Source organism: Mastomys coucha, unplaced genomic scaffold (assembly GCF_008632895.1).
Source record: "Mastomys coucha isolate ucsf_1 unplaced genomic scaffold, UCSF_Mcou_1 pScaffold23, whole genome shotgun sequence".
Classification (NCBI taxonomy): Eukaryota; Metazoa; Chordata; class Mammalia; order Rodentia; family Muridae; genus Mastomys; species Mastomys coucha.
In genome coordinates this window covers 30,760,063-30,772,816 of record NW_022196906.1, presented here as the reverse complement: position 1 = coordinate 30,772,816, position 12,754 = coordinate 30,760,063, and the positions used below count along the sequence as shown (strand labels likewise).

At 40.1% G+C, this 12,754-nt stretch overlaps 1 protein-coding gene across 3 annotated transcripts in view; it reads left to right on the top strand.

Annotated features, from left to right (window-relative positions):
- Nucleotides 1-11,441, top strand: part of Ei24 (EI24 autophagy associated transmembrane protein) — a 22,213-nt gene extending 10,772 nt beyond the window's left edge. For all 3 annotated transcript variants that reach the window (XM_031344710.1, XM_031344708.1, XM_031344709.1), the window contains exons 4-11: nucleotides 1,644-1,704; nucleotides 3,667-3,733; nucleotides 4,144-4,268; nucleotides 4,554-4,673; nucleotides 5,666-5,777; nucleotides 7,298-7,409; nucleotides 7,692-7,766; nucleotides 10,321-11,441. In XM_031344710.1, the coding sequence (XP_031200570.1) occupies nucleotides 1,644-1,704; nucleotides 3,667-3,733; nucleotides 4,144-4,268; nucleotides 4,554-4,673; nucleotides 5,666-5,777; nucleotides 7,298-7,409; nucleotides 7,692-7,766; nucleotides 10,321-10,483 (835 nt within the window). In that variant the 3' untranslated portion in view covers nucleotides 10,484-11,441. The remainder of the gene's footprint in view (nucleotides 1-1,643; nucleotides 1,705-3,666; nucleotides 3,734-4,143; nucleotides 4,269-4,553; nucleotides 4,674-5,665; nucleotides 5,778-7,297; nucleotides 7,410-7,691; nucleotides 7,767-10,320) is intronic.
- Nucleotides 11,442-12,754: the final 1,313 nt, after the last annotated feature.

Below are 12,754 nucleotides of genomic sequence, written 5' to 3'. Positions count from 1 at the left end.
GATCTTTTCCCAATTTGTTGGTTGCCGTTTGGTCCTATTGACAGTGTCTTTTGCCTTGCAGAAGCTTTAATTTTAATTTAATTTAATTTTATTTTATTTTGGTTTTTCGAGACAGGGTTTCTCTGTGTAGCCCTGGGCTATCTTGGAACTCACTTTGTAGACCAGACTGGCCTGGAACTCAGAAATACACCTGCCTCTGCCTCCCAAGTACCAGGATTAAAGGCGTGCCACCACTGGGCAAGCTTTATTTATTTTATGTATATGAGCACACACTGTAGCTGTACAGATAGTTGTGAGCCTTTATCTGGTTGTTGGGAATTGACTTTTAGGACCTCTGCTGGCTCTAGTCAACCCTGCTCGCTCTGGTAGACCCCACTCACCAGCCCCTGCTTATTCTGGCCCAAAGATTTATTTATTATTGTAAGTACACTGTAGCTATCTTCAGACGCACCAAAAGAGGGCATCAGATCTCATTACAAGTGGTATGGGTGGTTGTGAGCCACTATGTGGTTGCTGGGATTTGAACTCACTACCTTCGGAAGAGCAGTACACTTATCCCCTACATGCATGTCTCATACATACAACGATAAACAATGACAAAATCAAAAAAATAAAATCAGAGTGCCAAATAGAGACCACAAAAAGTATGTGATTTGATGGATATTTGCAGGAAAGTCTCTAGATTTATTTATAGATAAACCCTACTCCCAGACTTTGTTTTAATATGCTCCTACCTCAGATTTTAGAGGACAGAATACACACACAGAGACACACATAACAAAATAACACACACACATACACAAATTTTATTTTATTTGGGCACTGGAGAGGTAGCTCAGTGGTTAAGAATGTTTAATTGGTCTTCCTGGGAACCTGGGTTCAGTTCTCAGCACCCATATGGGGGCTAACAACTCTGCTTTTGGGGGAATCCAAAATTCTCTTCTGGCCTCCACGGCCACTACACGTGTGATACTCAGATATATATATATCTACGCAGGCAAAATACCCACAAAGATAAAAATAAAAGCATTTAAAGAGTTATTTGCCATTGGGAGGATAGGTTCATTTTTCACGGTGCATCTGTGACATCTTTGTAGATTTACTTCTTTCCTCCAAACCTGTACATAGGTTCAGGGCATCACACTCAGGTTTCCAGGTTTGTATAGCAAACACAGTAAGCCATCTCATTAGCCTCTATGTCCCGCTCTCCCCTCCATCCCCCAGAATAGCCAGTAGTGCACATCTTTAATACCAGCATACCAGCACTTAGAAGACAGAGGCAGACAATTTAAAGCCAGATAGTTCCAGAGCAGTCAGGGCTACACAGAAAAAATCCTATCTCAAAAACTGACAACAGCAAAATAGAAACTCTGGTTTCACCTGGGTATAGTGGCACATGTCTGTAGTCCAAGTACTGTGAAGACTAAGGCAGGGTGACTGCCAAGAATTTGAGGCTAGGCTCTGTCTCAAAAATACCTGGTTCCTCAGAAACCTTTTCTTATTGACTGAATTAAAACTTTAGGAGAAACTAGGAGCTTAAAGATAATATGGTGTCAATAGAATCTATAAAATGGAGTCAGTAGATAGCATTAGTAAGTAGCCTGAATGCCTTATAAGCTAAATTCATAATTCATATTTTCCAGTGAGCCACGTATTGTCAGTAGAATTTTCCAGTGTTGTGCTTGGAATGGTGGAGTATTCTGGGTAAGTTTTTCCCCATCAAATTTTAGGATTTTTACAAGTTTCTTTAGATTGTTATTAAATTAATATTTAATATTAATATTTCTCAACTGTTTCTATGAATTATCTTTCATTTTTGAGCTGCTGCTGATTATCATAGATAGGGGATGGATGAGGGGGGTGAGGCACTGAGCTCTGTATGAAAACATCAAAACAAAGCCCTTCGTTTTGTATGATAGCTAAAACATTAATTGCCAGGTATGGTAGTGCATGCCTATAATCCTAGTACTTGGGAGGCAGAGGCTGGCTGATCTTTGTGAGACCAAGCCAATCTCATCTACATAATGAATTTCAGACCATCTAGGGACTGCAAAACTGTAGGGTTGGGAAGATGGTTCAGTACTTAAGGCCAACTGCTGCTCTTGGAGAGGATCTGGGTTCAGTTCAGAGTACTTATATTAAGCAGTACTTACATTAAGCATGACTATTTTTAACTTCATTTCTAGGGGATTTTATAGACTCTTCTGGACTCCATGGGTACCTGTATGCATGTGATGCACATACAGACAGCCAGACCCATACATATAAGAAAATAAAAACAAATCTTAGAAAAGAAAAATACCGGGCTGGAGAGATGGCTCAGTGGTTAAAGAGCACTGACCGCTCTTCCGGAGGTCCTGAGTTCAAATCTCAGCAACCACATGGTGGCTCACCACCATCTGTAATGAGATCTGATGCCCTCTTCTGGTGTGTCTGAAAGACAGCTACAGTGTACTTACATATAATAAATAAATCTTAAAAAAAAAGAAAAAAGAAATAGAAATACCATAATACCAGCACTTAGTAGTTAAAGCAGGAGGATCAGAAGTTCAGGGTCATCCTTGGCTACATAGTGAGTTTGAGATCAGGCTGAGATGCATAAAGACCCTGCCTCCAAGAACAGAACAAACATGAGCCAGGCAAAGTGGTATATATCTTTAATCCCAGTACTTAGGAGGCAGAAGCAGGCAGATCTTGACTTTAGATCTCCAGAGTTACAGACCAGGGTTGTTACACAGAGAAACCTTGTCTGGAAAGACAGACTTACTAGCAAAACCACCCAAAACAAATGCACTTGGATTCTGTGCACCTGTAGTGGTTTTTTTATTCTCATTCACTTATATGTAACCAGAGTCCTGAATATATGTTTGTTATATGATTTAGATTTTAGTATTGTTATAAATAACTTGTTTTAACATTGGCATTTTGGCTAGAACATCTGTGGGGTCAGAGAAGGGTAGATGTAGCCAGATAAGCAAGATTCTCCTAGTTTCTGGTTGTTAACTATTGATTGGTTACTTATAATGAATTGTGAACTATCTTAGTCTTTAGTGAGATTGAGATGTTGCAAGAATGAGTAAATACTCTTTTGACCATGTGATTCAGTTTATCTTTTTGTTTGTTCTTCAAGACAGGGTTTCTCTGTGTAGCCCTGGCTGGCCTGGAACTCACTCTGTAGACCAGGATGGCCTGGAACTCAGAAATCCGCCTGCCTCTGCCTCCCAAGTCCTGGGATTAAAGGCATGTGCCACTACTGCCAGGTGACTCAGTTTATCTTAATGTAAACATTTCACTAATATTTTCAGATACTAGCTTTAGGTTTAACTAGTAAATATAACTATGTTTATATGTACATATCTATCCTTTGGGAATATTAGTCAAATGTTTTCTGCCCCCCAAGTCTCAGTGATACATAGTACCATTTTGCTGCACTCCTACAGTAAGTACTTCTAGCCCCTTGGTTTATAAACTAACAATCTTAACTGGTGAAAGTCCTTGTTTTAATATTTTTAAATATTAATAAATATGTTTAGTTGGCCTTGAACTCAAGAGATTTGCCTACCTCTGCCTACTAAGTGCTGGGATTAAAGGTGTGCCACTACTGCCTGGTGCCTTATTTTATTTAAAGAAGGGTTTTTGATTACTTTATTGCCTTTTTTCCTTCAGTTCAGTCTCCTCTTGTTTTACCGAGTGTTTATTCCTGTGCTTCAATCAGTAACAGCCCAGATTATTGGTAAGTATGCATGGATCTTGCTCTCGATGGGGATAGAGGTTTGAGATATTTGTTTTTAGTCTTCCTCAATTTCCAGAGCACTTCCTAATATACCAGCAATTTGATGTTTTTATTTTAGACTGCTCGATAGCTTTTTGAGATAGGCATTGTTGGCCTGTCCATTTATGTATAAGTAAATTGAAGTTAATTAAGCTCTTAGTAAGTAGCAGTACAGTTTTTAAGTCCAGGTGGTTTCTGGTAATTAGTTCCTATGACATCTCAGTCACCTTGTAAGCAGGTTTTTGATTACTCAGTTAAGAGCTGTGGCCAGAATGTGAAGCAGAACAGTAGTCACAAAATAGTTCCATTTTGGGTCTTGAGGCTTTCTATCTATCTAATTAAACTCTTTAATAACTCTTTGCTTTTTGTAGGTGATCCATCACTTCATGGAGATGTTTGGTCATGGCTGGAATTCTTCCTCACATCAATTTTCAGTGCTCTTTGGGTGCTCCCCCTGTTTGTGCTTAGCAAAGTTGTGAATGCCATTTGGTTCCAAGTAGGTGCAGGACAAAATGGGTTCTACATGCTGGGTTGACTAGGTCACACATTTTAGCCTATGAAGTTAGTGGCCTATAAAACAGTTCTCAGTCCTTAAAGTTTTTAAGCTAAGCAATCAGTTGGGTATTATTTATAGTTTTATAAATTAAATTACTGTCTTGGGTTACTGAGGCAGACTTTTCTCACCTGGCAGTTCTAGCAGCAAACCAGTGGCCTTAACTCTGCGGATGGACACTGGGATTATTCAATCCATGTTTTGCTATATTACTGTTCTTTGTTTCAGGATATAGCTGACTTGGCGTTTGAGGTATCAGGGAGGAAACCTCATCCATTCCCTAGTGTCAGCAAAATAATTGCTGACATGCTCTTCAACCTTTTGCTACAAGCACTTTTCCTTATTCAGGTGAGAGACACATGGAGACATTTTTAAAAAGAAAGAAAAGTTAGTGGGAGGGGACTTCACAAAGTTGGGTTTTTGCATCTGTACAAAGATGAGGACTATGCATATATGCCTTATGGCAAGTAGTGAATTTTAAAGCACTCTATTTGTGTGTGTACAGGGGTGGGGAATATGTGTGCACTCTTCACCTTATTTTTTGACATGAGGTCTGTTACTGAATCTGAAGGTCACTATTTTTTGGCTAGAGTTACTGCTGGCTAGCAATCTAGGATCTGTCTTTGTCTGTTCTCTGTCAAGTGTTGGTTATTGTCATATACATCCTTGCCTGGCATTTATGTGGGTGCTATGGATTTGACCTCAGTCATCTTGCTTTCATAGCATTACTTATTACCCAGTGAACATCACTTTAAGAAGCTAAACTAAAATAGTATTAGGTAGAGCTAAAAATTGCTACACAGTTGAGATTTAAGAGGACACACACATACACAACCCACTTAAGAAAAAGAAAGTGGAGGCTGAAAACAATGGCTCACAGGTTAAGAGTACTTTCTGCTCTTGCAGAGGACCCAGGTTTGGTTCCTGGTACCCACATGGTGACTCACAGCCATCTGTAACTCCAGTCCCAGTTGATGCAACAGCATCTTCTTATGACCTCTGAGGGTACAGGCACACATGTTGTACATGCCCGTATATGCAGCAGAATACTCATACGTATAACATTTTAAAGCCTTTATTTAAAAAAGAGGCAGGAGGAGGACAATAGCACTGAGGCATGTGTATCGGGAGAGGGGAGAGGAAAGGGGAGAAAGACTTTAAAGGTGTTTTTACCAGAATCAGCTAGAGTTTAAATATAAACTTATAAGATCCATGTATTTACCTCTTCCCTTTGAGATTCTGATCCTATAGTTAAACTGTTTGAGGCAGCGGGGAGGCTGTGTCTGACTGGAGTCATGGTGAGTTCCAGAACTTAAGATGTGCTGCATTTTGTTCCCCAGGGCATGTTTGTGAGTCTCTTCCCCATCCATCTTGTGGGTCAGCTGGTTAGTCTGCTGCATATGTCTCTTCTCTACTCACTGTACTGCTTTGAGTACCGTTGGTTCAACAAAGGTAAGTCTACGCTAAGAAACTCAGACCCTAGAAGTCCTGGTGCTATACAGACTAAGCTGTTCAATACCTAAGCACTTAGCAAGTTTCTGAAAGGTCATTGGGTGCCTTTGGCCTAGTGTGTTTACTAACTTTGGGGCCAGGGAAGTGGCATTGTAGAATTAATTGCCATTTTAGTGTTTAATGTGATGTAGCTCTGTCAGAAGTTGGCAGAAAAAGCACAAGTTGTTTCAGAGAAGTTAGTAGATTCCTGTGCATTTAGAATAGTAATAATTTTGATTTTACTTCGTATTGCTATGTAACCAGGCTGGCCTTGAGCACTCTCTCTTTTAGTTCAGGCTGGCTTCAACTTTTCAGCTTCCTGCTTCTGCCTCCCAGGTGCTGGGATTACATATGTGCAGTATCAAATACATACAGCTCATTTCGTTACTTTGGGATTTTCATTCTATCATTTTTAAGTTTTACTTATTTTCTTTTTAAATCAGTTCATTATTTTTTATAGTCAAGATCTCATGTAGCCATGCTACCATTAAACTTTTATGGAGCTGAAGGTGACCTTCAACTTTGATCTGCCTTCATCTACTTCCAGAGTGTTGACATTATAAGGGTGCATTCTTTTTTTCCTGTGCATAGCCTTGGTGGCATGAAGTTTTTTATGGTCCCAGCTAGTTTCAAACTTCAGTACTCTTATTTTTAGCATTTTGAGTGCTGGGATTACATGCGTATGTCACCATACCAGGCTGGGAATCTTGTGAGAACACTTTGCTTCATGTGGTGTCCAGCACTTGTAATTCTTGCATTCTCTTTGGTGTAGAGATAGGAGGATTTTGAGTTTGAAACTAACCTGGGCCATATATAAGATTCTATATTAAAAAACAAACAAATAAACTTTTCAAATATTCATCTTGGTGAGTGTGGCTGAAAAAGTAGCTAACTGCTTTCAGTGGAGATGCCATTCTTTTGTTTGTTTGTGAGACAGATTGTGTGTGTGTGTGTGTGTGTGTGTGTGTGTGTGTGTTTAGCCTTGGCTGTCCTGGAACTTGCTTTGTATACCAGGCTAGCCTTGAAGATTTGTTGCCTCTGCCTCCTGAGTGAGTCCTGGGATCTAAAGGCACTGCTGCCTAGCAAGATGCCATCCTTTTTTGATACTTTGCTTTGTAGGCTGTCCTGACAAAGGATGCTGGTGCTAAAATTAATGTTACTTTAAAATTATGATTACTGTAAAATCTTTTCATTGAAGCTTTATATTATATTTATAAAATTCTTTGAGACAAGGTCTTACTGTATAGTCCTGGCTGGTCAGTAGCTCCCTATGTAGATCAAGTTGCCTCTGCCTTTCAAAGTGATGGGATCAAAAGTGTGCCTCATCAAGAACCTGGTAGGTTTGTATGTTTTATATGCTGTGTCTGTGGTGTTCCACATGGTAGGTAGCTCTGTGTCTAAAACCCAAGCCTTAAATAATTGTCTGGCAGTTAGTCTTGTAAATAAAATGAACCTTAAGTATGCTGACTTCCCCTTTTTAGGGATTGAAATGCACCAGCGATTGTCGAACATAGAAAGGAATTGGCCTTACTACTTTGGGTTTGGCTTGCCCTTGGCTTTCCTCACAGCAATGCAATCCTCCTACATTATCAGGTAATTTGGCTAGAAAAAGAATTTGAAAGACTAAGACAATTAAAATTCTCTTACAAGTACGTTTTAAGTAAGTATCTTTTATTCTGCATCTGTACCAGCATTTTACATTTGACTAGCAGGAAGATTTGTTGTTGTTGTTAATAGTGACATTTGTCATTGTTAATATGTAAATATAAAAAAATCTTCTATGCTGCCTCCTGGAGGTAGATAATTAGATGTGAGGCTTATAATACTTTAGGAAAAAGTATGCCTTGTAAAGTTGACCTTTTTTTTTTTAAACAGTGGCTGCCTCTTTTCTATCCTGTTTCCTTTATTCATCATCAGCGCCAATGAAGCAAAGACTCCTGGAAAAGCATAGTAAGTACTAGTGATGAGACTTATGCTCTGAATCTCTTAGGCTGATGGAAAGCCTTATGTCCTAGTTAGGGTTACTTAACTATTGCTGCGTTGAAACACCATGACCAAAAGCAGCTTGAGGAGGAAAGCGTTTACTTGGCTTATATTTACATATCATTGTTCATCATTGAAGGAAGTCAGACAGGACCTCAAACAGGGCAACCACCTGGAGGCAGGAGCAGGCCATGGAGGGTTGCTTACTGGCTGATACCAAATGTTTTCTTCAGCTTCCTTCCTTTCTTTTCTTTTTTTTTTTTAAGATTTATTTATTTATTGTTATACATAAGTATACTGTAGCTGTCTTCAGCCACACCAGAATAGGGCATCAGATCTCATTACGGGTGGTTGTAAGCCACCATGTGGTTGCTAGGATTTGAACTCAGGACCTTTGGAAGAGCAGTCAGTGCTCTTACTCGCTGAGCCATCTCACCAGCCCCTCAGCTTCCTTTCTTAAATAACTCAGAACCATCAGCCTAAGGATGGTCTCTCTCAAAATGAACTGGGCCCTCTTTCTATTGATAGCCAATAATTTACTTTATTTTTTTCTTTTTTTTGTTTTTTTTTGAGACATGGTTTCTCTGTATATCTCTGGCTGTCCTGGAACTCACTCTGTAGACCAGGCTGGCCTCGAACTCAGAAATCCATCTGCCTCTGCCTCCCAAGTGCTGGGATTAAAGGCGTGCACCACCACCACCCAGCTATACCTGTTCTTAAAACTTAATAGCTGTACCTAGTGTGGTGATTCATATCTTAATCCCAGCACTTGGAAGCCTGAGGCAGGAGGATTAATGAGTTCAAGGTCAGATTGGGATACAGAGTGAGTTCTAAACCAATAATCACTGAATATAAGTCCTTTTATAAACATCTGAGTAAAGCCCAGTTTTGTAGTAATGGCTACTTTTCAAAGAAAGTAGGTTCTTTGTGATCTGACCATACAAAGAGGTGCTCTTAAGATCTGGATTATGGGGTCTGGAGAGATGGCTCAGCGGTTAAAAGCACTGACTACTCTTCTGAAGGTCTTGAGTTCAATTCCCAGCAACCACATGGTGGCTCACAACCATCTGTAATGGGATCTGATACCCTCTTCTGGTGTGCCTGAAGATAACAACAAAGTACTCATATACATAAATAAATAAATAAATAAATAAATAAATAAATAAATAAATAAATAAATAAATCTTTTAAAAAAAAAAAAAGGATCTGGCCAGACAGTGATAGCACACGCCTTTAATCCCAGTGCTTGGGAGGCAGAGGCAGGTGGATTTCTGAGTTCAAGGCCAGCCTGGGCTACAGAGTGAGTTCCAGGATAGCCAGGACAACACAGAGAAATCCTGTCTTGAAAAACCAAAAGAGAGAGAGAGAGAGAAAGAGAAAGAGAGAGAGAGAGAGAGGGAGAGAGAGAGAGAGAGAGAGAGAGAGATGCTCACATTGATTGGCTATTCTTCTAGAGGGTTCAGTTCAATTCCCAGTATCTTGGTACCTCACACCTCTAGTTCTAGAAGATCCTATACTGTCTTCTGGCTTCCATGGGCACCAGGTACACAAGTAGTGCACAATCATACTTGTAGGCAAACATTAAATTCCACAAAATTAGTTTTAAAAATCTAGACTAACATAAAATATAATTTTATTTCCTTTAAAAGTCCCATCCTGGGGCTGGAGAGATGGCTTAGTAGTTAGGAGCACTGACTGTTCTTCCGAAGGTCCTGGGTTCAAATCCCAGCAACCACATGGTAGCTGACAACCATCTATAATGAGATCTGACACCCTCTTCTGGTATGTCTGAAGACAGCTACAATGTACTTAGATACAATAATAAAAAATAAATCTTTATTGGCTGGAGAAATGGCTCAGCGGTTAAGAGCACTGATTCTTTTTCCTGAGGTCCTGAGTTCAATTCCCAGCAACCATATGGTGGCTCACAACCATCTGTATTCCCTCTTCTGGTGTTTCTGAAGACAGCTACAGTGTAATCATATACATAAAATAGAATCTTTAAAAAAAAAAAGTCCGGGCCTGGTGAGATGGCTCAGCGGGTAAGAGCACTGACTGCTTTACCGAAGGTCCTAAGTTCAAATCCCAGCAACCACATGGTGGTTCACAACCATCCGTAATGAGGTCTGACGCTGTCTTCTGGTGCGTCTGAAAACAGCTACAGTGTACTTACATATAACAATAAATAAATAAATAAATAAATAAAGTCCCATCCCAACAACTTAAAATGCTGGTTGTAATACATTTGTAGCAGTAACAGGACATGCTACATTTCTTTTTTTCCAGTGGTGGAATTAAACTCAGAGCATGCTAGGCAAATAGTCTATCCTGGTACTTGCTCTGCACCTAGTAAATATTTTATATGATGATCAAGGCATGTGTCTAATATCTGTGCTCCTTCGATTCTACTGCCGTGTTTCTCCCTATATGGTTTTAAATTTCAAATAGTCAGATAAGCTATAATATGTTTGAAGTGGTTATTTTGATCAAGTGGGAGCTAACAAGTGATTTCTTCTTTTAGTCTTTTCCAGTTGCGCCTCTTCTCCTTGGTGGTCTTTTTAAGCAACAGACTTTTCCACAAGACCGTCTACCTGCAGTCAGCCCTGAGCAGCTCATCCTCAGCAGAGAAATTCCCTTCACCACACCCTTCTCCTGCCAAACTGAAAGCTGCGGCAGGCCACTGAGTCCTGCTGTCAGGGCGGGTGGGACCGGGTGGAGGATGTGGCAGCTCTTTCTCTGTTTTCCTCCCCCTGCCTTGGAAGGCAGGACCCACTGCCAAGGGCCCTCTGCATATTCCTTTGTCTTTGAATTGGAATCTTCCTGACTCCAGTATGTGGATTTTTACCACCACCCTAGGTCTAGAAGGACCAGAGTTTTCCAGCTGTTTTTTTAGCATTTGCCAGCTCCTGTGCCTGGACTGGTTGATTTGAGTACTCGTTTCCCCTTTCCTTGTGTCATTTACCCTCCCACTTCCTCCTGCCTTTCAGCACCCCTGGATGAATGAGCTTTGTAATTTTAACTGTTGTATTTTGTGAATTTGTTATTACTGTTTTTCTGTGAAGCACATACATTGTATGTGGGAGGTAACGGAGCATTCCAGTTGCTCCAGGTCACTCCCTCTATAGCCATCACTGTCTTGTTTTCTTGTAACTCAGGTTAGGTTTTGGTCTCTATTGCTCTGCTGCAGAAAAGGAAAGAAAAGAGTGGGAGGAAATGGAGCCTGAAGAGTTGTGACAGATAGACCTCAGCAAAACTGGTTGAGGGTTTTGAGGAGTCATGTTCTTTCTTCCCCTTGAAGGGGAAACAGTTTTTCTTCACTGGTACATTTAAAGTTCCCCAGCTATGGGATGGTACCAGTTCTGGACAAGTGCCACTGCATCATAGTATGCTCAGAGAATCTGAACTTCTTAACTCTGAAGATGAAATTACTATTGGCCACTGCCGGGTCAGACTGGTGTTTTAAGGAATACTGGGTGCTTCATATAGGAACTGAAGGGGTAAACTTACTAAACCATTCAACCTGTGATTGGTGATGTTTTCCTGTCATTTTAAGAGTCGACACATGGGGTGGGAGGGCAGATGTAAAAAAACTTGTACAATTTTAAAATATCACAATTAAACGTGAGCTGGTTTCCCATAAAATGTATGATGTTTGATTTCTAAATCACATCCTTAAGGTATATGTATTCATAGATCTGAATGACTTTGTCTTGAATAATCTGCATATAGATTTCAGAAAATTCAGGAAGATGAAAGATGTTCTCAGGCTGAGCTTGGGTCATAGTGTTATAATTGTGTTTATCAAAGTGATTGTTGATTTTTTTGTGGTTTTGTTTTTTGATGAGCATTTTACACCAACTATGTTCATTCTAACTTCCTACTTTAAAAGAAGGTTCAAAGGGGCTTTCCAGGGATGGAGGGTAGCTCATCAGTAAAGAACACTGGCTGCTCTTGAGGAGGACCTGGTTTGGATTGCAGCAGCATCCATATGGTGGCTTAACAAATCCTGAACTTCAGGGTATACAGATACAAGGCAAAACACCCATACACATTTTTTAAAGGGGGTTTCCACTAGCCAGGTGTCTGTCCTTCCACCACTTGAGAGCTGGAAGCAGAAGGAACAGGAGTTCAAGGTCATCTCTAGATACAGAGGAAGTTTAAGGACAATCTGACCTGGCTGAGGCATGCTTCAAAAATAAAGAGAAAGTTTTAATTAAGGTTAAAAATTAAAGAATGACAGTTTAGTAAACCAACAAATAAAAACGTGAAGATTTGTCCTTTCTGTTACTGTGCTTGATGCCAGTGTTGTAAAGGCTCAAAGTCTACAATAGAGATTGTGTAGCAATCAAAGTATGTACACATATGTTTTGTTTTTATTACCATGTGTGTGGAAATGCATGATACATGTGTGGAGGTCAGAGGACAGCTTTGTGGAGTTGGTTCTGTCCATGTTTATGTGTGTTTTGGGGGTTCATCTTAGGTCGTCAGGACTGCTTAGCAAACACTTGCTCACTCTGCTATCTTGCTGCTGCACTTGTGTTTTTAAGATAGGATCTTACTGTGTAGGCCTTGCTGGACTTAAACTTATGGCAGCTTTTCTGTTTCATCCTGATATTTGGAGTTTTAGGTATGCACCCACATGTCCACCCCAGAAAGTAGTTTGAATCTTCTTCACCAGGGCATTGGCACTGAGTAATAATTAGGAAATGAGTCAAGGGGATACTAGGCTCTGTTTTTGCCAAATTCTGAGCGGCAGTTTGAGACAAACTACTGATAAGCAACCGAATGCAGAGGCACTTCACTAAAAATGAAAGTTATGTTGAGATTTGAAAAAGAAGAAAAGATGTGCTCACCTTTAATCCCAGCACCCAAGAGGCAGAGGCAAGTGAATCTCAGAGTTTGAGGCTCGTCTGGTCCAAGATAGCTAGGGCTACACAAAGAAACAAAAAGCAAAA